This window comes from Procambarus clarkii, chromosome 33 (genome assembly GCF_040958095.1).
Source record: "Procambarus clarkii isolate CNS0578487 chromosome 33, FALCON_Pclarkii_2.0, whole genome shotgun sequence".
NCBI classification, from domain to species: Eukaryota; Metazoa; Arthropoda; class Malacostraca; order Decapoda; family Cambaridae; genus Procambarus; species Procambarus clarkii.
Window position 1 is genome coordinate 33,989,298 of NC_091182.1, and position 27,930 is coordinate 34,017,227.

At 40.1% G+C, this 27,930-nt stretch overlaps 1 protein-coding gene across 1 annotated transcript; it reads left to right on the forward strand.

Moving 5' to 3' along the window:
- LOC138370889 (protein kinase C, brain isozyme-like) lies at positions 1-27,930 on the forward strand. The gene is made up of 6 exons (XM_069335531.1): positions 1-173; positions 2,421-2,512; positions 4,665-4,866; positions 5,108-5,296; positions 5,943-6,083; positions 27,364-27,930. Exons 1-6 carry the CDS (start codon positions 96-98, stop codon positions 27,544-27,546), a joined length of 885 nt encoding a protein of 294 aa, XP_069191632.1. The 5' UTR covers positions 1-95; the 3' UTR covers positions 27,547-27,930.

Genomic DNA, 27,930 nt, shown 5'->3' on the forward strand with positions numbered 1-27,930 from the left:
CATGCACATTCTTTTAACAGGGAACAGATGACCTTTATGCCATTAAGATATTGAAAAAAGACATCATCATTCAAGACGATGATGTAGAGTGCACTATGATAGAGAAAAGAGTCCTTGCCTTGGCCAGCAAGCCACCCTTCCTCGTTCAGCTCCACTCATGCTTCCAGACTATGGTAGGTGTTGTTAATAGCATCACTTTTGTTACCATACTGTAGGTCTTGTTGGTAGCTGCACATCTGCTTCCAGATTATTGGCTGGAATGCTGATAAGTACACTAAGGCAATGTTGACAGCTACAATTTTGCTTCCTAATTATATTTGGTCATAAGAACATAAGAATGAAGGTATCTGCAAAAGGCCTATTGGCCCATATGAGGCAGCTCACATTTATACCCACCCAGTCTCATTCATATATATGTCTATCCTATACTTGAAACAATCAAGTGATCCTACTTCTATTATGTTATGTGGTAATTGGTTCCACAAATCAACAACACTGTTACCAAACCAGTATTTCCCAGGTCTTTCCTCAATCTAAACTTATCCAATTTATACGCATTGTTTCAAATTCAAAATTCAAATTCAAATGTTTATTCAGGTAAAGTACATACATACAAGGGGTGATACAAATATTGCTGAATTTATAGATAGAGCTAGTACATACAATGCTACTACGTTTCGTGTTCTATTTTGTGTTGATACTTTTAATACCCTATTAATATCCCCTTTGTTATGCCTATTCATCCACTTGTACACCTCTATCATGTCACTCCAAATTCTTCGCCTTCTAGATAATGTAATTTAAGCTTTGTCAATCTTTCTTCATATGACAGGTTTCTAATTTACGGGATTAACTTTGTCATCCTACACTGGACGTGTTCTAGTGAATTTATATCCTTTCTATAGTATGGCGACCAAAATTGAACTGCATAATTTAATTCGGGCGTAACCAGAGCAAGATATAGGTGAAGAACAACACCAGGTGTCTTATTACTAGTGTTTCAATAAATAAATTCCAATGTCCTATTTGCCTTTTTTTGAACATTTATGCATTGATTTTTTGGTTTTAAATTCTTATTAATCATAACTCCCAGATCCCTTTCGCAGTCCGACTTTGCAATCTCAACACCATCTAGCTTGTATCTTGTAACTCTATCATCATTACCAAGCCACAAATCCTAAATTTAGTCAGCTTTAAACTGCATTTGCCAATCTTTTGACCATTTCAAAACCCTATTTAGACCACATTTTGACCATTTCATAACCCTATTTAGATCATCCTTTGACCATTTCATAACCCCCTATTTTAAACCATCTTTTGACCATTTCATAACCCTATTTAGATCGTCTTGTCAGCTTCACTGAGACTTATTGACTGTTAAATGTTTATTGCTTATGTTAGCAATATTGTTAGTATTGCTTGTAGATATTGTTAAGTATGTTGCCCTCAAGTAAATCAGGTATTAATCAGGTGTAAATCAGGTTCCAGTATACTTAGGCTTGATAGCTCCGTCTTCAGCTTTCCCTTGGGCCTCCAGCTTTGGTTGCAGTTAATCTCAAGGCACGGTCTTGGTCAGTTGCACTCAGACAATGCACTGGTAGTCTATTGCTTAAGCCCGGGAGATTCAATTCAGCTACTTTGTGGTGAAGTATTCTGGCCATATCCTTTTTTCTGGAATCTCTGGGTTTAGTACCCCAGGTACTAAAGGTACCAGGTACCAGGTACTAAAACAGGTACTAAACAGGTACTAACAGGTACCAGGCACTAAAAACCCATATCCAAGGTTGTATCAAATGTCTTGACTAGAGCAGGTGGGCCTTTATGGTTATGCAGGTATACGTACTCTGTGCTGTACAGTAAATATCTGCTTTGTAAGGAGGTGTGAGTACTCTTAGTTGATTTTTATGCTTTGCCAGTAGGTGTGATAACTTGGTTGATTTATGGACTGCATTATTGTAAGTTTACAGTGTTTTAAGTTGATTTAATTCAGTTAAAGTTTTTTTCAGTTTGGGTAAGTTTTATTTATTTAAAATAATACACATGGTTTTGTCTACAATTATCTTTAACATCTCAGTATGTATATAATCCAGAATGAATGTCTTGACAGCACTGAAAGTGAATTAGTGAGTGTTCATGGGATAATAGAAGAGGCAAACAAGAGAGAGAGAGAGAGGAGACATTTACATTTGTTATAAAATCTTACAATTTTGTTTGTACAGTAATGTAAAATATTCCAGTTTAGGAGATCAGAAATACATTCTTAATCATCCTCATGTAATTAATTCCTCTCCAGTTTCTAATACTATAATTTATAATAATTTAACTGATATTAATAATTCAATGGGTAATCTATGAGTAAAATTAATAAGTTCCAGAAGTAATCACTGTGATATGATGATTTTATATTGTGTGTTTTGCAGGACCGATTATACTTTGTGATGGAGTATGTGAATGGTGGCGATCTCATGTTCCAGATCCAACAGTGTGGCAAGTTCAAGGAACCTGTTGCTGTGTATGTACCTATTACATATTGCCTCACTTTCCTCATAGGCTTGTAATTCACGTTGATCATAAATACTGTATGTAATATGTATGAAAGTATCTCTTTCCATGCTAAAGCATTTACTTGCAAGCTTCTTATAATCTCTGTATATTTGTCATTTGCAGTGCCAGATTAGTTTACATACATATTAATTTCCTTTTTTCAGCTGAATTTGCATATATATATCTTATGGAAATCTATGTGGCTTACTATCTAGGTTCATACCATATTTTAATGTCTTATTCTATTAGATTATAGATTATAGTCATAATCTTATTTTGGATTTGAATTTTATTTTCTTGCCTAAAATTTAAAACCTATCTTTGGATCTGTCTTGAGGTCATCCTGAGATGATTTCGGGGGCTTAGCGTCCCTGCGGCCCGGTTCTCGACCAGGCCTCCTTTTTGTTACACACTCCCAGGAAGCAGCCCGTAGCAGCTGTCCATCTCCCAGGTACCTATTTACTGCTAGGTAACAGGGACATCAGGGTGAAAGAAACATTTTGCCCACTTGTTTAGCATCTATGTCAGGTGCTAAATCTGGAATAAATGGGATTAGATTCCCACTCAATAGGTCATGTTCAAATATAAAGTGAGCTTAGTATCAAGAGGAAAGAAAATCATTCATTGCCCTTGAAAAGCTTCTTGCTGATCTTGACACTGTTTCTTCCTAAGCCCCAAGGTTAGTTGAGATCCTAATGGGTGCATAGGTCAAGATATGAAGCCAGGACAGCACTTTGCATCTGTACAGCAAGGTCTATTTGAATATCCTTTTGTGGTGTCAAACTGGTGTAAAGGTTTCTTTGTGGTTGTTCAATGCAGTGCATGGTGTCAAGCAGAAAGGCACTCTCATAGCACTCAAAACCCCTTTAAATCATGTTTGAAAACAGTCAAAACTATCAAGTAGCACTCTGTAAGAGAGTCCCAGTATCTGCAGTAAACTAGTGATTGCCTTGAGCAAAGTACAATATTGCCTAACCGTGCTTTTCTAATACTGTAGTGACTATGGGTGAGTGAGATCTAGCTCTGTGCCCTGCCTACTAGCTTTGTTGTACCTGGGTTTTACTTTTTTACTTTTACTGACATTCAAATTCATGTCATTTCTGGCTTTAAAGTTGTGGATGGAGTGGCTTCCATGATTTATTTCAGTGCATTTCACTTCTGTATCACCTGTACAGGATACTGTACAAGTATTTTCTTACATTATTTTAACTCATTTGAGTTTCCAGTTTGTCTCCATGTCTTCTTCCTTTATTTTCTTTCACTTTAAAAGGCTGTTCCTGTCCACCTTGCTTTTTATCCCAATATCTGCTATTTATGAGTCCATCTTAACAGCCATTGTAGGCCCCTGGGCAAAGCAATGCACTGGGGCCCCCTACCCAGATGATGGGCCACACCCATCTGCTAAAGTACAGGATTACAGTCAGATAGTTATGCACAAATTATTTATATTTTAAATACAATTGAAAAGGGATTTGAATCACAGGCCTTTACAGTAAGATCAAGTAATTATCCACTCTGCCAAGAGATCTCTTATGAACAATATGGCAGCACTGGGCAGCAGTGGAGCCCCCTAGAATCATGGGGTCCCTGGGCAACTACCTACTATGCCCATGTGTTAAGATGGCACTGCATATGTAATGATCACATCACTCCTGTTAGAGGTGCGAGACTGAGTTTCTTAACCTATTCTCATAGCTTTTGAGGATGCAGCTCGCAATTTTCAACTAAACACTGGTCTGTTTTGATTCGCCTACCTTTCTGGGCACCTTTCCCAGTTGATGGCAAGTATGACATACTTTAAATGTAAAGTGCTCATAGGCCATTGAGCCTCCTTGGGGCTCTCTGAGGGGGGCCAGGTTCTGGCGCTGGTCCCTGGTAGGTAACAAGAACTCTGTGACTGATGACCCCAAATAGGATAGCACTATACAGTATCAGTGGGATAGCTTCAGGGAACCTCCAGGGCTCACCCAGAAACTAGCATTTCATTACATTCAATGTTGGGTTTTTAATTATATGTACTGTGCTGAATATGCAAAAATATGTTGTCTTTATTTTTTTGTTTAGATTTTTGTTTCCTTGATGCATTGTATCGAATATTAAGGAAGTGGTTCTGCTGGCAGGTTTTATGCGGCAGAGATTGCTATTGGACTGTTCTATCTGCACTCCCGTAGTATTGTGTATCGTGACCTGAAATTAGACAATGTACTCTTGGATCAAGATGGACACATTAAGATTGCTGATTTTGGCATGTGCAAAGAAGGTATTACAGGAGAAAAAACTACAAAGACTTTCTGTGGAACTCCAGATTACATTGCTCCAGAGGTTAGTATCTCAGAGGTTCATTTTGAGGTTTATCATAGGTATCAACTTGAAGTATACATTACTTTTGAATCTCTTTTAGAAGTTGTACATGCAATGATAAACATTACTTTCAATAGACATACATTCTGAGGTTGTATAGATTATTGAAACTTAATTTAAGTAGAAATTTGTTTAACTAAACTCATTACTTTATAAAATATTTAAAAGCCTTATGTGATCAAGGTTCTGATGTGGTTTGCAGATTATTTTGTATCAGCCATATGGGAAGAGCGTAGATTGGTGGGCGTATGGTGTCCTGCTCTACGAGATGTTGGTCGGCCAGCCACCATTTGATGGAGAAGATGAGGAGGAGCTTTTTGCTGCCATTACTGACCATAATGTTTCATACCCAAAGTCACTGTCCAAAGAAGCTAAGGAATGCTGCAAAGGTGTAAGTTTACATCAGAATACTGTACACTTGATACTAAATTTATATTCTGTACAATAAATACATTATAGATATGATATTTTTATGTACTTGTGTTTGCCTTAGTGTGTTTCCATTGCAAATGAATATAAAATACAGGAATTGTTTAAGTGTTTCATATGACTTAAACCCATAGCATGTACTGTACATACCTTATTATAATTACAAGAGGAATATTATGCCCAGGGACCATTTTCATTATTAATTTGGTCAAATTTAGACTTAAAACTAGTATTAGTTTTGACACAACTTAATTTAAAAAGTTGTTCCATCCCCAAACCACTCTGTTACTGAACAAATATGTTATGATATTCTTTCTACATTGGTATTTCTTGATCTGATATGCAGAGAACATGATACTTTTGAAATTTACTGTATTTAAAAACTTCCTTGTACTAAATTATAATTACTGTTCAAAATGGGTAATAATAATAATAATTAATACCTATTCTCAAAAAGGCATTGAACAGAAAACTCAGCATTACTGTTAATATTATTTTAAATTTATCAAAATTGACCTTAATTTTATGGAAGTATTTATATCTAAGTAGGCACTAAGAAGTAAGGGCATGTGGTGGTCACTAGAAACAAAAGGCCATTTCTCTCTCAGTTCTTGACCAAGCTGCCCCAGAAACGACTAGGGTGTGGCTACAAGGGTGAAGAGGATGTTCGAACACATCCATTCTTCAGAAGACTCGACTGGGAAAAGATAGAGAACCGAGAAGTTCAGCCGCCCTTCAAGCCTAAAATTGTGAGTGCCTATTTTCTGAGATGTTTTGTTTACATTGCCTACTTGGACTTCAGTTTGAAACCTTGATATATGGTGTTGGTATTGCATGGATACTGATGAACACCTTTGATGAGTGTTGATTAGTGCTTTTGTAAGCTGAACACCTTTCAAGCACTTCTATGAAGGATTTACTTGTTCCTACCTTTAAGTATCACAGTGCAAGTTGCAAAACACAATTTTAAAAGTATATCAAATATAGGAATACTTACAGTACTCACTCGAATAATTAAAATAATTAGTATGTTTTTTCTGGAGGGAGCCCCTTGTGGCTCCCTGAAGCTCCTATACTGATATAGTGTCAGACAGACAAGGTGCCATCAGTTTCCTAGTTCTTATTGGTCTACCGGGGACCACGAGCCAGGACCTGCCCCCCCCCCCTTCCCTCAGAGAGGTGCAGGGAGCAGTGGCTCTATGAAAAACTTTATGCAAATTTATTCATATCAGCCGCCATCAAGGGAAGGCACCAAGAAAGTCACAGAAAAAAAGACCACTGCTTGGTTAGAAAACCAGACTGCAGTCCCAAAAGAATCAAAAGAACTCCCCCAACAATGTAAACAAATGGGTGAAAATTCATGAAACTAGTGAAAGCTAATTTGCCCCTCCTCTCCCCCCTTCATTTGTGGGGGAGGAGGGAGGAAGACTGGGTCAGTCAGCTGCTCCACCACCAGTTCTTGTACTGATGTGTTCATGCCTGGTTGCCTGCTCAGTTCACTCTGGCTCCAGTCTCCTGTTGTCAATTAAGTGGTGTTTTGCCTTTAGGGCCTTTCCTGTGCCCATTTGTGCAGTGTGAGCCAGGACTTTAGCATGCATGGAGCTGCATGTACTGAGGGTTTACCTCCCTGTGCACTTCTTGAGTATTGTATTTGCACGGTCAGGGTTCCCTGGATGGGGCGTGGCCAGTTCCAGCATTTGCCCCTTCCAACTTGGGTGTGGAGAGTGTGGATAGTTGAGCCTTCTCAAGTAACCAAGTTGAGAAGGCTCAACTTGGATAGTTGAGCCTTCTGGTACTGCTGAGGTTTCTGGCTGGCCCCCCCTCTTCTGAGGCCTCTCCCTTAGACTCTACTTTTCTATACTGGATTGTGAGCATGGACGATTGCTCTGCTCCAGGGCCCTCTTCTGCAGTTCCCGGGTCTTGGGAGTTGGGCCCCTTGGGCTAGTCGGAGTTGGGCCCCTTGTGTCTCGTTTGACCTTTCATGGGCATTGGTGTCTTCTGCAGAGGATCTTTTGTGTCAGGGGAGGGGTTTTCCTATCCCCTCTCCCTGTATAAGTTCGATTTGGGTGTGGCTTTCCCCAAGGTTCATTTCCTTGGTGGTGTCTGATATGAATAAATTTACATAAAATTTTTCATAGAGCCGCTGCTCCATGCACCTCTCTGAGGGAGCTTGTGGTCCCCAGTAGGCCAATAAGAGCTCCATGACTAATAGCACCTTGTAGTCTGCAACTACTGTATATCAGCTAGTAGCTTCAGGAAGCCACCGGGGCTCACCCAGAAATTGGCTATCATTACAGTTCATCGCTGGCTTTATGCACTCTAGAATTTCACCATCCAGCATTATTTTAATATTATACTCTTCCTAAAATATAAAAATTTTAAACCCTGAGAGATAAAAAATTATTGTAAATTCTTCATCTGTCATATGTTAAAGAAGTCCAAGTTAGTTAAAAATATAATCTGGTGCTCCTAGGATAGAGTGCAGGTGGTAACCAAGAAGAATGCTTTTATGCCATTTTTGACTTGCTGGAAGTATGCATCGTAAAATGTGACTTACTTTAAGCAATTGTAACAAATTGTGACATAAATGCTCCCCAAGTCAAGATCATTCTGATCTCTGAGTTAGGATCGGACACATTCATGGGTTAACATTTTATGCAGCTGAGAACTAGTCAAACTGTTCTCACCATGTCATACTGGTACTAGGGTGACACTGGAGAATACTTAATCCAGCCTAAACTGTAAACAAACAAGTGTATAACACATACTTAAAAAGACATCCCAAGCAAAATTTGGCATCAAAGAGACTAACTATCAAACAGCCAGTTTGGTTACTACCCTCGAGTGCCACAAAGAGGCAGCACCTACACCACAACAAAGCCCTCCAGCACAAGCTAACCACAACCACAGTCCACCTACATCCTAGGCTAAGAAAACATCTCCAATAAGTACAAGATAGGCTGAGAAGGACGGTCTTGAATGTTTACACTTGATTGTATTGGGTCTTTTACATATTTTAATTACCTATATGGTGGTATATGGCCTCCTACACTGAGAGTTTAGGTGTGGGAGTTTAAGCTCTCCACTGATTTTAGTGTGTAAAATTTCTAGATCTTGCAGCTTGTATGCTGTATGATTGGTATGGATGCTAGGAAGCAGACCTCTTTGTTTCATGTTTGAATACTTCTTTGTGGCAACAGGTGGCTTGGCAGGCCTTCCACTTCTTCCTCTCTCTTCAGCATCTGCCCCTCTGTGTCAGTGGCTATGGTATTGTTTTTCTGCCCTTGCATTTTTTGGATCCTCAGCTGATACCTGGTACTGTCACCTCATATCATTTGGCCATGGCAGAACCTCTTTCATTATCTTTTTGAAATGGTTTTCATCTCACCTCACCCCTCCTTTTTCAGTTGTTTTTTACTTTTCTGACCGGTTCCCACTACTCTGAAACCATCATGGTCTTTGGATCACGTGTTGGAGATCTTGTCCTACCTTTGCTTGCAGATTTCTCTCTCTGTTGGAGTTCGTCTTTATGGCAACTTTTCTTTTGATACCACTGTAGGATTGGGAGCTTTGCTGAGGGCATGTAATTTGCTCTTTTGGTGTCGGGGGTCATTTTCTTCACTTACAGCCTTTTCTTTTTTCTTGGCTAAGAATGAGACTTTGGTCATTCCTTTGGTCATTGACATTTGGTTTGTTCGGCTGGAGGTGTGACTTTTTTGTTTACTACTTATTCTGAGGTTGTGGGTACATTGTTGGTTACCCAATTCTAAAGTTCCTTGTTCTCAAGTCCATGTATCACAGGTGGTTCACTTTAGCTAGCCAATTGTGCATCCTCACATTTGTGATGTGGGCAAGTTTACTGCCTGGATGGCTTTTTTGCTACTGTTACCATGGTTAATGTCCACAGCCAGGGCTGCTGAGAGTTCAACATAGTGTTAGTTTTGCATTCCTTGTTGGACTTCCCTTGGTCTCACTGTTCCTACGTTGCACTTAGGCATTTTGAGGACACCTAATATCTTCTGCTCCAAGTCCTCATCTTCAACCATTCTTTTTCAACAGGTAATCCCAGTTTTCCAAAAATATAACATTAAATGCCCTTTTCTGGTGGGCCCCCAATAGTTTCCCATCCCTGCCTTGTTCCTGTCTCTTCCATGAGGTTAGAGTATAGGTAGCTTCCAGGTGAGGGAATGAGCTGGCTGGGAACCTGAATGACCCGGGCTACCATCTCATGGCAGTTGAGCACATCAAAGTTGAGGTTGTTTACTTCCAGGTAATGATCATTTACCTTGGTTATTTGGGGTCTCTATTTTCCTTCAACCAGTCACTTATTTTCTTGCACCCACACCTTCTGGTTATTGTAAGATATTATTTCCAGGCTTCACTTACCTCATTGAGTGAGTCAATAGGCAACAGATGGGTCTTTAAGGTTTGGAGTGTGAAGTTAAGTCTTGCTAGTACATGTGTACTGTGTAAGCTCGGGTATCTACTGGAAGCTCACCAGAAAAGAGTATTTCACTGCATTCAATGCTTAATTTTTTGTCAGTCATGTAATCAAGTACAGTTCATTACTACAACTCTTGAAATCCTATACTGTATTCAGTATAATGTACATTATTCCCAGCATTTCTAGATTATTTGTTTTGAAAGAAAAATTCTTCCAGTGTTAGTAAGGGAAAAGTTATCTTACAAAGTTATACAAGCTGTATTGAAATTATCACAGTGTTCTTCTTGAGTTACTGCCTGTTTTTATGTATAATGTTGTTAGGTAAAGTAGCCAGCTGAATGAACTGCAAAGTAATAAAGTAGAAATAATGTAGAACCACTGCTAGTATTGTAGTTGAGACTGCTAGTAAAGCCATGTTAATTATTGCAAGTAGTGTGGCATATTTTGCATCATGTCAAAAGTATTTTCTCTGCACTAAGGAGGAAAACTTTACCTAAATGCTTTCATGTTTGTGAAATAATTACTCATGAATAAATAATTCCAAGGAGGACAGGATATTCTACAAACTTAAGTATCTTGTCTCCAAATTTTCTTCTGTTACCAATCTTATATTTCATATTCATTGCTTTCTCCTGTCACCTAATCTGTCAACTTGACTCATGTACCATCTTCCCTCTCCAGCCCCCACACTTGCTGCTTATGTTAACACATTCTCTGTTTGTCCTTGGTCTCTTATTTCTCGGGTGATGGCCATTGTCTTAGAAGATTACTCTACTCTCTACAAATTCAAATATTACATCCATCTGTGTGACAATATATTGCTTTTCTATTCTTGTAACTATCTAGAAGCTTGATTATGTATATACTGTACATTATTTTCTGGATTCACTTTTAGATGCATCTAATACAGGATTTTGTAGAGAATGGTTATTATTCTCAATACTTTTGCTTTATGCTTTCTTGTAAAAATCACTTATTACTCTATGATATGTCAGTTGAACGAATGTCTGGGACCTCTGGTACAGCTGGTTTTTTTTTTGTTTGTTTGCACAATATCAATATTGGTTACAGTTTCATTGAAAAACCTCTGCACAGCCTCTGTGTGTATCAACATATCTGAGTTACTGTACTGTATAATAATTATAGAACAATGTAAAAAATATATAATGGTGAATTACTCTGCAAATCTTTGTGCATGTTCTAAGATTTAATCGGAGCATGATGGCATGATTTCTTCGATGCATGTAGATTTTTAGAAATCATTGCTACTGAGGCAGTTTTACTCACAAGAAACTGTTGACCACAACCCTCAATTTGTTAGGATTTTTTTGTAATATTACTGTATATCCATAATATCAAACCGAATAGATTGCCATCTTTAACCAAACTTTTGACTTTGTACAATATACCATTTATGTATGTAAAATTAGCAACTATATCTCAGGGATTGATGACTTAGCTTTGGTTGAGTCATTTATATTAAAGAAATAAGTGTGCAGCCACTGAGAATACAGTGGCTTGTGGGTGCCAGAGCTCTGATGATGTGTGTGATGACCAGCCTAAGAAGGCTCTTGATGTTGATGGTTCTTGTTTCAACCCTTAAGAACCCTGCCTGAGACCAGGTATACTCCCTCTCCCCGATATTGAAAAGTGCTCCAGTTTTGTCCTGTGTATGTAGCACTAGTAGTTCTACATGTCGACCATTCCAAGTCTACCAGTTTGATATACTATACTGTATTGTATTTTTTATTTTTTGGTTCTAATTAATGGATCTTGGATGCCAATTTCTGTCATCAGAGCCTCGACTTCAACTTATGTAACTCACACTATAGTACTTAAAAGGCTTGATTTTTCACGTGCTATTATATTTCAACACATCATATAGCGCTACACCATTACATTTTAAATGCTTATTATTTTTATTTCATTTAACTTTTTTCTCAATTTTTTTTATTGGAGACCATTTTTGAATCTCCTACCTTAAGTATACTTAGAAGTCAGTTATCAAATACATTTTTTTTATCATTGAATGTTTTGCATAAATTCCTCAAGTGACTTTATTTTAAAACTCAATGAACCTTCGTACTGTAAATTGTTTTTGATCATTGTAATACCAACATCATAATGAAAATCCAATCACTACATCTCTCATTAGCTGGTCTTTTGTGGCTTCTTATATCAAGTCAGCTTTTCCTTTATTGGAATTTCCAGTTTTGTTTTCGGCTTGATGAAATTTTTTCCCAAAATATTGCTGGCTTTATAGTTATGTCCAAATTTGTTACAGCCTACCTTGTTTTTTCCTAGATATCCTTATTTTTCTCTAGATAACCTTATTTTTCCCCTAGATAGTCTTATTTTACTTTAATCTCTTTGTATAAGTTCTGCGCTGCTCAGCATGTAATTTTTTATTCTCCTCAGTTTTTGTCCATCATAGTCCTAGCGTGTTCTCTCAAACCTCTAAATTATTTTCTTCTCCTGTAGTTTTTATCTGATATTTATTTAAAGTATAATATTTTTGCTGCTATTTTGTTGCGAAGTTAATCAAGGGCTTATGTTTCTTTCGTTAATTATAGATTATTTTCCACTTCCAAATTATCTTTCAAATCCAAAGATTTTTTGTAACAAATTTAATGCTTTCCTCATTACCATAGTTTTAACAATTGTGCCACCTACTTTAAATTCATTGTCACCTCAGTCCCAAAAAATTCACAAGTTTTTTCCAATTCATATTAATTTTTATTATTATAGTAATATTATTTTCCAAATTTCATATTAGCAACAGTGTAATCTTTTGAGTACTGTACCAATTTTTTGGCTAATTTGTTAGTCACTTTCCATGTTATGCAAATGTATTAGATTGTCCCCCGACTCGGAATATCCCACTCTATTCCTTGTATTTTTGTAAATTATAAATTTTTACCATCATTTGGTTTGTACACCTGAACCCATTGCCATCTACTTCCAAACCTAACTCTTATGAGCCAGAGTAATCCAAGTGAGTCATGACTTTTCTTTTTCAATATAACCAGGCCTTTGATGTAAAAGTTTGTAGATGTTTTTGCACTTTATGAACTCTCTCGTTGTTCTTGAATATTAAAACTATTATTGTACAGTTCAAATGCTCTTGCAGTTCTTGAGTACAATGGTCCTAAAATGCGTGTATCCTAAAATTATTATTGTAATGTATATGTAAAATGTGTGTGTGTGTGTGCGTGTGTGTGTGTGTGTATGTGTGTGTGTGTGTGTGTGTGTGTGTGTGTGTGTGTGTGTGTGTGTGTGTGTGTGTGTGTGTGTGTACAGTTTGCCCTATGTAGTTCTTCCCAAAAGTGTGTAGTACAGGTAGTAGTGGTAAACCAACTATACATTTGTGTTATATCTTGCCATAACTCCTCATTTATGTTCTCCTAAGAATAATGTTATGTATACATTATACCAGATCTCTCTCTCATAGTGCTAACGAGTGCTGTATGGGTATCACAGGTCATGAAGTGATCTCCTGTGCAAATAATTAGTATAAGTAGTAGTTCATGGAATCATGAATACAGATCCAAAGCAAAGCAAACTTTCAAGCATTCATTGAAGGCTGTAACCATTATTCATTGATGTGACTTTTATTTGCTGATAGGAATTTCATTTAATGATACAACAGATTTGGTTAATGACGAATACTCCAATAAATTGAATTGAAAACTTGTTTAGTTTTACAAAATTACAAAAAGTTATGAAATCAGTGGAAGATTGTAGATTGAAATGACAATCTTTCCAGTAAAACATTTAATGTTTAAAATTATATATCCTTGAATGGTATTTATGGCTTAACATATTTAGTTTAGTTCATTTATTATGCACCCCATACCCATCTTGTGGGCATTAGTGGAAAGGGTTACAAAGGCACATAATGGGCTCAGGGACTGCACACCACAATTCATTTAGCTAAGCAAGTTACAATCTTGATGAGCTAGTTACAAAATTCGATACACATTGCACATCATCAATGGCTTCGAGAGCGTACATCAATATGTACTAGCATGTAACTCCACACTTTGTGAAGCATAAACAGAAATTTGAGAAAATTCAGAGGTTTACAACTAATTTAGTACAAGAAATGAGAGGCCTAAGCTATATTATTCACTTTTGCAAACAGAGTAGCAAACCATTAGAACAAGTTAGGTGAGAAGGTGGTGGAGGCTAAAACCGTCAGTAGTTTCAAAGCGTTATATGACAAAGCTGCTGGGAAGAGGGGACACCACAAGCATTGCTCTCATCCTATAACTACACTTCAGTAATTACTCAACCTCCACAATAACCACAACCACTGCTATAGCTATAACCACAACCACCATGATAGCCACACCCAACACAATAGTCATGATAGGAAGACGGGATACCACGAGCATTGCTCTCATCCTGTAACTACACTTCAGTAATTACTCAACCTCCACAATAACCACAACCACTGCTATAGCTATAACCACAACCACCATGATAGCCACACCCAACACAATAGTCATGATAGGAAGACGGGACACCACGAGCATAGCTCTCATCCTGTAACTACACTTAGGTAATTACCCATAACAATAGCTACACCTACAATAGCTACAACCACCACAATAGCTACACCTACAATAGCTACAACCACCACAATAGCCACACCCACTATAATAACCACGAACATTACTATAGACACAACCACCATAATAACCACAACCACCACTATAGACACAACACTATAACTACAACAACTACCACTATAGGCAACCACCACTAGAGACAACCACCACCATAGCCACTACAACCATCACTGTGCAAGGGCATGAGTAAGGATGAGCGTGAGAGACCCTATATAAGGATGGGGGGAATGAGAGACCCTGTAGAAGGGGGGGGGGGAATGAGAGACCTGTGGAAGGGTGGAAGGGGGGGGAATGAGAGACCTGTGGAAGGGGGGGGGGGAATGAGAGACCCTGTGGAAGGGGGGGGGAATGAGAGACCCTGTGGAAGGGGGGGAATGAGAGACCCTGTGGAAGGGGGGAATGAGAGACCCTGTGGAAGGGGGGGGAATGAGAGACCTGTGGAAGGGGGGGGGAATGAGAGACCCTGTGGAAGGGGGGGAATGAGAGACCCTGTGGAAGGGGGGGAATGAGAGACCCTGTGGAAGGGGGGAATGAGAGACCTTGTGGAAGGGGGGAATGAGAGACCCTGTGGAAGGGGGGAATGAGAGACCCTGTGGAAGGGGGGGGGAATGAGAGACCCTGTGGAAGGGGGGAATGAGAGACCCCATGGAAGGGGGGAATGAGAGACCCTCTGGAAGGGGAAATGAGAACCCCCCTGTACTCACCTAGTTGTGCTTGTGAGAGCTGAGCTTCGGCTCTTTGATCCTGCCTCTCAACTATCAATCAACTGGTAATTACCTAAGTGTAGTTACAGGATAAAAGCTTCGCTCCTGGTGTCCTGTATTCCAAGCACTCTTTATCATATAACAAAAAACAATCGATTCGCCTGGACTCTAGGAGAGACAAACTGTGGACCCCTCATGTGTTAGTGTGAAGCACGTGTGTGCACAGTACAGGTTCCTGGGCTATATCATATCTACACTTGAAACTATGTATGGAGTCAGCCTCCACCACATCACTGCCTAATGCATTCCATTTCTTAAGTACTCTGACACTGAACAAGTTCTTTCTAATGTTCTTGTAGGTCATTTGGGTACTAAGTTTCCACCTGTGTCTCCTTGTTTGCATACCACCCATGCTAAATAATTTATCTTTATCTAGCCTGTCAATTCCTCTGAGAATTTTATAGGCAGTGATCATGTCTCCCCTAACTCTTCTGTCTTCCAGTGCTGTGAGGTTTAGTTCCAGTAATCTTTCCTCGTAGCTCATACCCCTCTACTCAGGGACTAGCCTGGTGGTATACCTCTGAACCTTTTCTAACTTCATTTTGTGTTTGACTAGATATGGACTCCAGGCTGGAGCGTGGAGTCCATGTTGTGTAAGGGGGAGAATGAAAACCCCCGTTATATTACCCCTGAGACCCCTCTCAGAAGGAATAGGAGACCCTATGTAAACTTAAGAGGTTATTACTTAAAACAGTGGGTGAACGGATGAATCCAAGACTAAAACTAATAATATTTATATACAAAATTTAATTACATCCAAGACAGTTATAGTAATTTGCAACAAATTAAAAAAAATAGTGTGCAAGCTAATTGTTTTGCATTTTGTCTGTTGGGCACTATTATGTAAATTGGCACCAATGTGAGAACAATACCGAGTAAGATTTATATAATTGATTTCTTTGTTGATAAAATACACGCTGTGCTTTGAATTATACACTAAGGTGTCAGATATATTGATAAATTGACAGTACTTGAGGAGTTATGTTAATTTTGGATACTATACTAAGGCTGTATGTAAGACAAACCATATATTAGCTAGCCACCATTAATGTACACAAATAACACCAAGACACTAGATCATGCGTGAGTCATTTTCAAGCATGTTATAAATAACATGCTTGAAAATGACACTTTATTGCTCATAAAGACACTTTATTGCTTGAAAGTTAGTGGTGTCTCTTATATGGTGGCAAGTTTTTCAATGGTTTGATTTGTGTGGGAATGTTATTGATAGTTCCCTGTTTACTGTGCCACAGAGTGATGCATGTAATGTCTAGGATGACTAACCTCCACCACTAATGCTGCAGTCAATGTCCAAATCTCTTCACTATCCTCTAATTATTCTTCAGATGATATGTATAGAGCTAATACTAACAATTTCAACTTGTTGCTTGATTTCTGGCTTTTAACAGTTTTCTTGTCACTCTTGGGTGAGGTGTTGTTAATTATAGCCACGACCTTCACCACCATCAGCTCCTCTGCTGTGTCTTGCTCAATGATAATGCTGTGTTATGCAACCTCCCAGCCTCCCTGCCACCCTTCTCTCTGGTATACCTTCATCAGTGTCCCTCCCTCCCAGTATACCTTCATCAGTGTGTCCCTCCCTCCCAGTATACCTTCATCAGTGTCTCCCTCCCTCCCAGTATACCTTCATCAGTGTCCCTCCCTCTCACCCATGTATACCTTAATCAGTGTCCCTCCCTCCCAGTATACCTTCATCAGTGTCCCTCCCTCCCAGTATACCTTCATCAGTGTCCCTCCCTCCCAGTATACCTTCATCAGTGTCCCTCCCTCCCAGTATACCTTCATCAGTGTCTCCCTTTCACCCATGTATACTTTCATCGGTGTTCCTCCCTCCCAGTATACTTTAATCAGTGTCCCTCCCTCCCAGTATACCTTCATCAGTGTCCCTCCCTCCCAGTAGACCTTCATCAGTGTCCCTCTCACCCTTGTATACCTTCATCAGTGTGTCCCTTCCTTCATTACAAATGTCAAATTTTGAATTATGTATTTTTCAGTGTCTAATGGTTGTTTTGTTATTGTGACCAATCATCATCAGTGTTTCCTCACTATAACCTTGATAAAATGTAATATTTCCTCCCACCTCACACCACAAACCACAATTCAGATAGATGTACTGTCAACATCTTGCTGGCTGTTATATCCACCTCCCTCTGGCTAGTGCTGTGCGTGTTGTCCTTCCCAGCTTGGGTTACTTGTTTTGGACATGCTAATGTGGTTACTTGTTGTTCCATGGCCCCATTGTAGATATTTATAGACCTGGCCATTTTGCACTCTCTTTCTCACTCCTGTTTTCCATGTATGGTGTCTAATGGTGGCCTTGTCTATTTTCTCATTAAAATGGTTTGTCCTTTTATTTCATCTATTTTCCTCAATGTCTTAACTCTTTATTTTCATATCATTTTTATGATACATTTATGACTTTTATAGGGTCACAGTTAATTTAGTGTTTGCACGAATTTTATGACTAGGAGTTATTAAAATCCTATTAATGACTTCATTGTGCAAGTCAACATGTGCTTTACAGGTCTCCTCCCTCCCCAAGCCAGATCATAATTTTGGAACATTATTATTTATGTGATAAATTCTAAATTACTGTACTTTCATTCTTTACATATTAAAGCTCACCAAGCATTTAATATTTCTCATTAATTTGAAATAATTCATCCAAAAATTATCTTCAGTATTTAATTACGGTTTTACATCAAACAATTTGTAGACATTTTCTTCTTAAAATTATTAGTTTCACAAATTATATGTGGAAATGTTGCATTACAATTTTTTCAAATTATTTTAATCCCCAATTATATTTTGTCATAAGATGGAACATTTTCATCAAATGAATCACAAAATGTGCCCATTATCTAGAAAATACATACATTTTATTTTTTCATCAATAATGTACCATATATTTATTTTCTAAATAATAATGTCTCACCATCAGCATTCACATCACATTTTCTTCTGATAATTACTTTCCATACTTTCCTCTTTTGCACCTGTTGTATTGACACCATTTTCTGTTATCAGTTATGGAAGCACATGCTCCTGACTTTAGTCAGATGTTCACCAAGCAGCCTTTCTCTCAATAGTTATGACTCATTCATCTCATACATCACCAGTCATGAACTGCCTACGATGCTAGTGACCGGGATAGTTCATTTACTTCTTCCATCACCAGTTGCACATTGTGTTCCCTTTTAAAAAGGAGATATGCAGATGAAAAGTCACTATAATGGGGCTGAAAAATGTTGACCAAACCCACACATTAGAAATTGAAGAGACGATGACGTTTCAGTCCATCCTGGACCATTATCAAGTCGATTGTGGACAATCGACTTGATAATGAACCAGGACGGACCAAAACATTGTCATCTCTTCAATTTCTAATGTGTGGCTTGGTCAACAAGGAGATATGATTCAATTACACATTCAACTAAGAGATATGGTTAATTTAACTGTTCCACCAACAAATATGGTTCATTTATCCATTCCACAAGGAGATATGGTTGATTATATTTTCTCACTTCACTGATTCTTCTACCTATTATTTCACTCCACTGCTCCTCATCTCAACGTTCCTCTACACTGATTTTTGTCTCTCCAATTCTGTTGTTCTGAAATTGCCTTTCCCAGTTCTCCTCGATGGACAGACACTTTTCCAATCATGTTCCTATTCACCCTTGTTAAAGCAGACAGGTACATTTGTAATGCTGTTCCCTTCATTAGCATCTTCAGTCATTCAGCTAACCTCCTACTCAGTCACAAATCCTCTGCTTCTTCTACCCGTGTGAGTCATTTTAGTTATTGATTTTCCTGGAGAGAGCCCCCAGTGGCTTCCTGATGCTAACTTGCTGAGATTGCTCCATACTACTGAAAGGTCACAGAAGCTCTGGCCTACCAGGGACCAGAACCTAGCTCTCCTCACAGAGGCATAGGTCAACAAGTAAATGGGGTGACAGTCTGCCACCCCATCGAAAAAGCCTCTAGAAAGTTAGGAAAGCTTTACGGACAACTGGAGGGTTCACAAAAAATCGAGCCACAAAACTGCCAAACAACTCTGCAAACAATTCACACAAACCAAGGGATTCACTCAAACTACCTCAAAACTCGTTATTACCAATTACCACTACCAAGCAGCCTGGCTCCAGCCAACTCCCTTGTCTGTCCTGTTGCTGATGAAGCAGTGTGTGGAGCTGCCTTTAGTGATCGAGTCTGTCAGATCATGGGCAAGTCCCTCTGGTTCAAAACTAAGTGCTGGCCATCCTTGTGCTCTGTTGTCCTGCAGGGGCCATTTGATTTGTGTATGGTTTCTATATTTTAGCATTGGCTTCATGTACATGTTTTCATTCTGGTTTTCTTGTGTGAGCTTGGCTCTTGTTGCATTTTGGGCTGCATAGTCTCTGTGGGGAATTGACCTGTGATGTTTAATTTCTTTAGTTTATTTTAATTTATATAGTAATTTATATTTTATGTTAATTTATATTTTCGATAACTTCGGTTTCACTCTGACTGCTCCCTGGTGGTTCATTGCCTGAATTACCAAGGGAAGGGGAGGAGGGTATCGTCTTGGTCCATTGCCCTGTGAAGTGGGACACTTCAGGTAGCTTGGCTTCTGGCTTCTCGGGGTTTGGTTCTCCTTGCAGTTCACATACAGGCTGTGTCCAACGTTCTCATGGGTGGGTTGTCTTGCTGCTGTCCTGGTGCCTTCCCTCCTCTATGGCTCTGTTCCCCAATTGTGAGGTGCTCGTGGTGCATGCTTTTCAACTGGACTAGTCTAGGTGGAGGTGCATTTACCCTTTTTTTCCCGGTTTAGTTGTTGATCCAGGTGCTGTCCAGTTTGGAGTCATGCTTAGGTGAGGGTGATCCTTCTGGTTCTCTGGTGGTCAGCCCAGCCTTTGTTTCTGGCGCTGCTGGCCCGGTGTCCAAATCCAAGGGTTTTTTCTTGGCTCTGCCTCTTTCAACAGAGGCAGAGCCAAGAAAAAGCCAAGCCGAGCCAGAGCCAGAGCCCAGCAGTGTACTTTGCTGGTTCAAACTTCTCTGCTCTTCAAGTCTGGAGTTTTGTTATGCATGTCTATTGCCATTTATGTGGGGAGTAGTGGTTGGTTTGTTGGTGTCCAACCTGTGTCCTTCCTTGCAGTGGCAGTATGAAGTTCCTTAATGCTCATTTCATCACTTCTTGTCTCTTCGTCATCTTCCTTTGGTTTCAGTCAGTTTTGTTCTGTACTTCTTGTTGTTGTTGTTTCTTGATTGGCATCTCATGCCTAATGCTGTTGCCTTTTATTATTCGGTGTTGGCAGAGGCGCTTTTTCTTGCATTTGGTGTCGCTATCTCCACTTTTCCATTTTATGAGTTATTTCATGCATTTTTTTCACCTTCGGCCTGCTCATGCTCCTCCTGAACCATCCTGATCTCTTGACTGGGTTCTAGTTTTTTCCCTGTTCCCTTTGGTTCACAGTTTACCCTTTGGCTCATTATGTCTTTCTGAAGGCTGTCTTCTTATTGGCTTTCATCTCTGACTGTAGGACTGGAGAGCTTCAGGCTCTCGTCTGTAGGTAGGGATTCTGTTCTTTTTATGCTGGTGGGCAGTTTGTTTGCAGCCTTTCTTGTCTTTTCTGATAAAGATTAAGTCAGGAGGGGGTCTTTTGGTGATTGATGCTTGGTTGGTTCAGCCGGGGGTACATTATTTGTTGTTTCCGGTGGTAGTTCTATGCCACTACCTGAATGTCACCAGTTTTGTCTCAGTAGATGCTTTGTTGGTTGGCCCTATTTCCTCAGCCCCCAGTTCCAAGGCTTTCATTTCTCAGGCTTGCAGCATCATTAAGTCTAGACAGCCTGCAGTTTACTTTGAGGCCCATGATGTTCACAGATACAGCTTTGACCTTGGTCTTCTCCAACATATCCTGGGCTGATATTCTGGGCTGATATTACTGTTCTGCTCTCTGTCATTAATTAACTTCAGAGAGCTACCAAGGGGCTCCCTCTAGAAACTCAGCATTGAATTTAATGAAACACTTCTTTCAGGAGGAGCCCCGGTGGCTCCCGAGTTTCCCTTCATCACTCTCGAGGTTCATTGATTCATTGTGGGTTGTTCGTCGGCTCCAGAACTGATATGGGGACTTGCCTGAGGGCTGGGGGTGGGCTGTCTGGTGGCAGTAATCAGTACTAACAAGTTTTGATCTAGCTTGAATGAATTCCTTGTTCAGTGTGAATTGAACAAGAATACGAAGTTGTTTGGCAGTTTTGAGGTTTTGTGTTTTGTGAACACTAAAGTTGTTTGTGAGGCTTTGCTGACTTTCTGGAGGCTTTTTCTGGTGGGGTGGTAGATTGTCACCCAGTCCTGATGCCTCTGTGAGAGGGCCAAGTTCAGGCTCTGGTCCCTGGTAAGTCAAACAGAATTTCCATGATTGATGTGATCTTTTAACATGGTGCAATCTTGGCACTATTGCTTCAGGGAGCCACCATGGCTCTTCCAGAAAGAGGCATTTCATTACACTCAACACTGGGTTTTTATAACTTTAATATTTGTTTTTGATTACTGTTTTATTTATACATTATTATCTGATGGTGATCCATTTAATTTTTTTTCTTATTGCTTTTGTTGAGTAATTGTTCATAATCATAGTACTGTACAGATTATAGAAGGGTGTTAACTTTAAAACATTTGGCAATGTCTTTTATCTTGCCATTTTGGAATCACATTATGATAAATAACTTGTATAATTTCACATAATTTGCTCATATCCATTCATATCAACATTTTACACACAATTATTTTCTCTCTCATCCTATTATTCTGATTGTAACCTGTGTTGTTTACTTTCATCAGCAATGTTGTTTATGTTATCTGCACTGTTGTGTTATCATCAGTGTTACCTCATCAGAGTGCATGTGTGCATTATACTGCTGCAGGTGTGCTTACTCTGCTCTCTATTGAAGTCGGTTCCTTTTCCTCATGATAGATAAATAACTTTCTCTCAATTCATGTAACTTGGTCATCTTTGCTGAATCCATTCATTTAATTCACTCTGGTGAACTTCACTGTACTCTCTTTTCACTAATTACTCTCTGGAATAACTGTAATCTCCATTCACTCTATTCTGGTGAGCATCATTGTACTCATATTCATTAACTTTATTCTGGTGAGCATCACTATAGTCTTCATTTACTCCACTTTTGGGCATCATTGTACAATGCATTCACTCCACTTTGGTGAGCATTTCTCTACTGAAATTTCTCTCCAGTACCATACACACTGTCCTATTTGATCATATCTACTCAGATTCATATTCATCAAACTCCATTGCACCAGCCTCTACCTTATTCCAATAATCCCAATATAAAGCTAGATCACAAAGTCAAAAGCATTAGCTGGATATATTTGTAAAAAAATTTAATTTCATTGAGAGGAAAATACTTACTGCTGCCTTCAGATGAGTGTTTTTTGCATTGTAAGCTCAAACAACAGTGTATTAAATATTCTGAATTTGTTTTTCAAAGAAATATTGCAGAACAAAATATTGAAATAAAGGATATCTGAACATCAAAGCAGATTGGAAAATTATATAATATAGGAATGTTTTCATGGAGAGGCCTATGTGTTAGACATGATTTCTGTGGGGGAGCCCCTTCAGCTTCCTGGAGCTATCAGGCTAATATGCAATATATGTTGACCAAACCACACACTAGAAGGTGAAGGGACGACGACGTTTCGGTCCGTCCTGGACCATTCTCAAGTCGATTCAAGTCAACTTATTTTAGCCACGTTATTGTAACTCATCGCCTGCATGCGATATATATTAGTCTAGGGCATTAATCAATGGAGTTCAGCCTACCAGGGACAACGAGCCAGAACCTGGCCCCCTCAGAGAGGTACAGGGAGCAATGGCCTCTGGAAAAAAAACCCTTGTGGTTGGAAATATTAATTATCTGCCATTGACAGGGGTTAGGCACCCAGAAAGGTAGGCATAACAAAGCACACCCCACGTGGTAAGAAAATTGAACTGAAGACCGAACAGGGAGGCAGAACTCCCCCAATTTTCAAGGAAACAAGCAAATGTCATCATTGCTGCCTGCCGCTTGTCCGTATAGCCCTCCCCTTCCCGGGAGGGGGAGGGGAGACCCCTGGACCCACTGTGCTGGCTACTCAACCCCTGCTTGTTGGCAAATGCGATCTGGGGCAGTCGTCAACTCTGGCCTCGATTTCTTGGCAGTGTTTTACCTTAGTGGTGATTCCTGCTGGGTTGTGGTGGTGGTGGCCAGGTATACCATCAGTGTACTGGAGCGGCATGCTCTTAGGGCTGACATCCCTAACCGCCTTGTAAGTACTACCCCTGGGTGCTAGAGGTTCCCTTCCATAGTGCCTTCGGAACTCCCCTTCTATAAGAGTTCTTGCTGCTCGGCATTTACCCCACGCTTGGGGCTAGCTGGGGTTTCATGGCCTTTGTTTGGCCTTGGGAAGGAAGTGGTATTGTTGTTAGTTGGGTGTCAAGGTGTTGCGCAGCTTGCCCACTCTAAATGCCCTGGGCCAATAGGCCCTCTGCAGTTACCTTATTATTTTCTTACCTATGGAGCAGCCGGTTCTTGTTTCCTCTGGGGATGTTGTAGTTTTGCAGGGTTTTTCTTTTATTTTGTTTTCTTTACCTGGTGGGGGGGGTTTCTGCCTTGTGGTCCACTTATAATATTTTGGTGCCCCTCTGCTAGGCCCCCCGTGACTGTACGCATCACAGGGGTTTCAGTGTTTTAGCCTATCCCCCCTTTGTTAGCTCTTTGGTTAACCGGTTTTGCAACACCTTGCCCGGGCTTCCTGTAGCAGTCAGCCTACGGGCCCTGGAAAACCCTGTCGGGACTCAGTGGACTGATGGATGCGTCTTCCGGGTTCCAGCTCGTATTGTGTGAGATTGTAGGCTGCTCTGTGCCCTTGTCTCAGGGTGATGGTCACCAATTTTGCCCCCATCATGTGGCCTGTTGAGTCAATGACACCTTTGACCCGGAGTCTTGCGAGATGTGTTCTCTGCTCGTGCTCCAATTTACCCATTCTGTAGACATTGAGGTTCGGTTATCAGAGGCATCCGCGTTGCATGCTCGGTTTATGTTGCTGCAAAGCACTAGGTTGGTTGCCCACCTGGATGCCCTGAGGCTGCTCTGTTTTGGTTAGGCGTTGTTAACCCCCTGCTCCTGGCTCTGAAACGTCTGTGGGTTTCGGAGTCGGCGGGATTTAGTTGGTGATGAAACTCGGGTGGCTTCAGGGATGCCTCCATCCCCTCAACCCCATTCGGGTTGGGGGATGGAGGCATTCAAGCCTGCTCCTCCTGCCGAGGCTTCTGGGTCCTACCAGCAGACGTCCTCTTTGCTACCTTTTCCCTAGACTCTGCCTTTTCTTCAGGGGTAGAGGTTGTGGAGGACAACTCTGCCTCGGGGGCTTCTGTTGGGGGTTTCTGGGGCTGTGGTGGGAGCCCGCTAGTAGTTCTGGGGCTGTTTGCCCCTGCTTGGGCTCTGTGCCTTCTGGGCAGGTTTTTTTTTTTTTTTTTTTTTTTCCCCTCCCGTCTGCTTTGTTTCCCACATTTGCTGGCATGAATTCAGCTTCCTTGCATCAGCCACTTCTCCTTTTATTTTGGTGGCCATTTTCTTTCTGCGGGCGCTTCTCCGCCAGGTGCTTGGGAGTGTGAGTTCGCATTTTGGGGCGATTATTCACCTCTGAAGTATTTTTATCCTCCTGATGCCGTGTCTCTGTTTTGTTCTTTCTTATGGGGCGTTCTGCCCTATCTGTTCCTCTGGGAATTTTTTTTTTTTTTTTTTTTTGCCCAGTTTTGGATTTTTCAGTCTGTGTTTAGGTTCTGGGCTCTGATTTTTGGGCCCAGTGTCTATGCTGGTATGCCCTGCTTGCTCCCATACCTTTTGACCCTCGGTTTTCGGTCCATTTTCTGGCTGTTTTTGCCAGGGGTTCTGTCTGGGTCATATGGTTTGCTCTTCCTTTCTGCGGTGCATTCTGCTTGCAAATGTGGCGGTTTTGTCTCCCCCTGGTTTCACTCCAGAGATTTTCTTCCTCTTGGGTTTCCCCTTTGGAGTTCTGGTGGCCCTTGGTGGTTCCCTCCTGTGCGCCATGGTATTGCCTCTTCTGGGGGTTCCGAGGTCTTCCTGGCTTTCAGACTGAACTTCTTAGTCTTGGCACGAGTTTTGTGGTCATGCCGGAGCTCCAGCTTCTACTTGTTGAGGTGGGCCTTTGGTGCAGCTTTTGTGCCAGTGCCTCCTCTGAAGCTGTATTCGTATGGTCGGAGCGGTGCTCCGACCATACATTCGCAGAACCATCGTGGTGGATGCCTTTCGAAGGGACTGGTCGGTGTGGGGTTACCTGTACCTCTTTTCCCCGGTCCTGCTGTTGTCTTTGGTTCTGGCTCGGTTGGAGTCCTACTGTGGGGAAGTTGTCCTAGTGACCCCTTGGTGGCCAGCCCAGCCTTGGTTCCAGGTGCTGTTTGGTCGGTGTCTGTACCCAGGGCATTTTCGGCGGCTCCGCCTCCTTCAGCAGATCGGACCGGTCCGGTGGTTCAGTCTACTCCTCCACTCTTCATGTCTGGTCTTTTTGACATGAGTTTATTATGATATGTATGGTGTTCAGATGGCTTCGTTGATGGTGTCTCACCTATAAGCTTCTTTCTGTCAAAAAAATGCAACTTCTCTGGGCTGCTATAGCTATAGTACAAGTTGTTGAGACATTTGACTTAGATTTTTGCTAATTAACTAATTAATTAATTAATGGATGCTAATTAATAATATAAAATGAAAGAAAAACATTTCAGGACAATTTTTTTTGGCACACCACTGGGGTGTCAAATTTAACATGTGCTCAATGCAGGGGTTAAAAGAAAAGTACTCTATAAAATAATGAGCATATGTGCAGTTCGTTGGGGTCTAATAGAGGACCATGAGAATTTTTGTATAGGAAGTAATGCATGTAATTACCTAAGTGTAGTTACCCAAGTGTAGTTACAAGATGAGAGCTATGCTCTTAGTGTTTCGTCTTCCCAGCACTCCCTGTCATATAACGCTTTGAAATTACTGTGTAAGAGTTAGTGGTGTTATGAATGACTGATTTTGATATTAATGTACTGTAGGTATACACAAAGGTTGTGTCGCATACCCTTGCTTGTTCAGTATGATGTATTTATGAACTAGCTCATGAGAGAAGTCAATTTAAGAATACAGTATTAGTGAGGGGCATGAACATTTGATATGATAAAAATAATATTACCTGTATGTCATATTTGAAATATGCAGGTGATGCAGTTCTTTCAGTAAAGAATATCAGTTTCATGTAAGGATTAGGTGAAAGTTTTATTGATGTAGGTGAGAATAGGCTGCTTAACCACTGCACTCCGCAGAGCGCCTTAACCCTTAAATGGCGGAGCTATTAATAGTTGACAACACCGCTGTGCGCAAAAAAAATTCTTCTTAGATTCTTAAAATGTGTGCCCTAATCACAGGGAAAGAAAAAATAAAAGCTGACATATTTTGGCCGGGTCGGTCTCCTCCAGCTGAGCCGTCAGGCGGGAGTTGCCACAGAGATATTATTATATAATTATTTCAATGATATTTAATGATAAATGATATTTAATGTACAGCAATAGCTATGTTGTTACGAATTCATTCTGAGCTTTACCAAAATAGGAATACAGTTTTTCAAAAATTGGATTAAACACAATAGATCATCAAGGTGTTTTAAATGGAAATAGTTCTGATATAAATTTATTCTCCTTTGCGATAAATTTTTAATGTTGTATTTTCAACTTGGTAGATTCAGGGTACAAGCTTGTAAATTAAGAAAATGTAGTACTGTACAGTATTACAATACTAAAACAAAGAAAATAAATTAAAATTCTATAAATTTGTAATTTGTTACATCACAGTAAATGTGATTACAAATAAAGTATACAGTATGTATATACATTTTTAAAACACTAGAGCAATAAATGTTGGTGAAGGTAGCAGCCAGAGGTTTTGCTCAAAATAGAGAGAAACAAATTTCCAGCTGATGTTTTAGACATCTTGTGTAGCTTGACATGTGTGGTAATGACCTGGTGTGAGTAGTCATGACCTGGTGTAAGCAGTCATGACCTGGTATGAGCGGTCATGATCTGGCAGGAGCGGTCATGACCTGGTCTCTCCACAGAGCAACCCACGTCTTGGTGAGAACTTTGATCCTGTGTTCCGCAATGCCCGCCTGGAGTTCTCCCCTGCAGATAAAAAGATCATGGAACATTTGGACCCTGATGCTTTCCACTCGTTCACCTACACCAATCCATTCTATCTACCTGTGCTCAGTGAGGAGCTCCTTCCTGATGAGGATGATTAAATATCACCACATTTGTCTTACATCTTGCCACCACCCTGAAGCCATTGTTTTGGTGAGTGAATATCACCACCAAATCCTCCATAAACAAGTCCTATCGGCAAACATTTGGCCCAGTTGTCAACGTTAACATCTTGATATGCATCATGTATTTAAACTTTGAGTATGTGCCAAATGTAGTCCATATGATAGCACAGTCACACAATAAGTATTACAAGTTGGTATATATGCAGTTATATATCTTCTCAAGGTGCCAAACTAGAGATGATAACGACATAGCACTGGAAATTTTAATTTATTTACTCTGGAAAAATATACAAAAAGTATGTATTTTCTCATGTTAAAATGCATTATGTTGATATACAGTATGTACAAGAAATTATACAG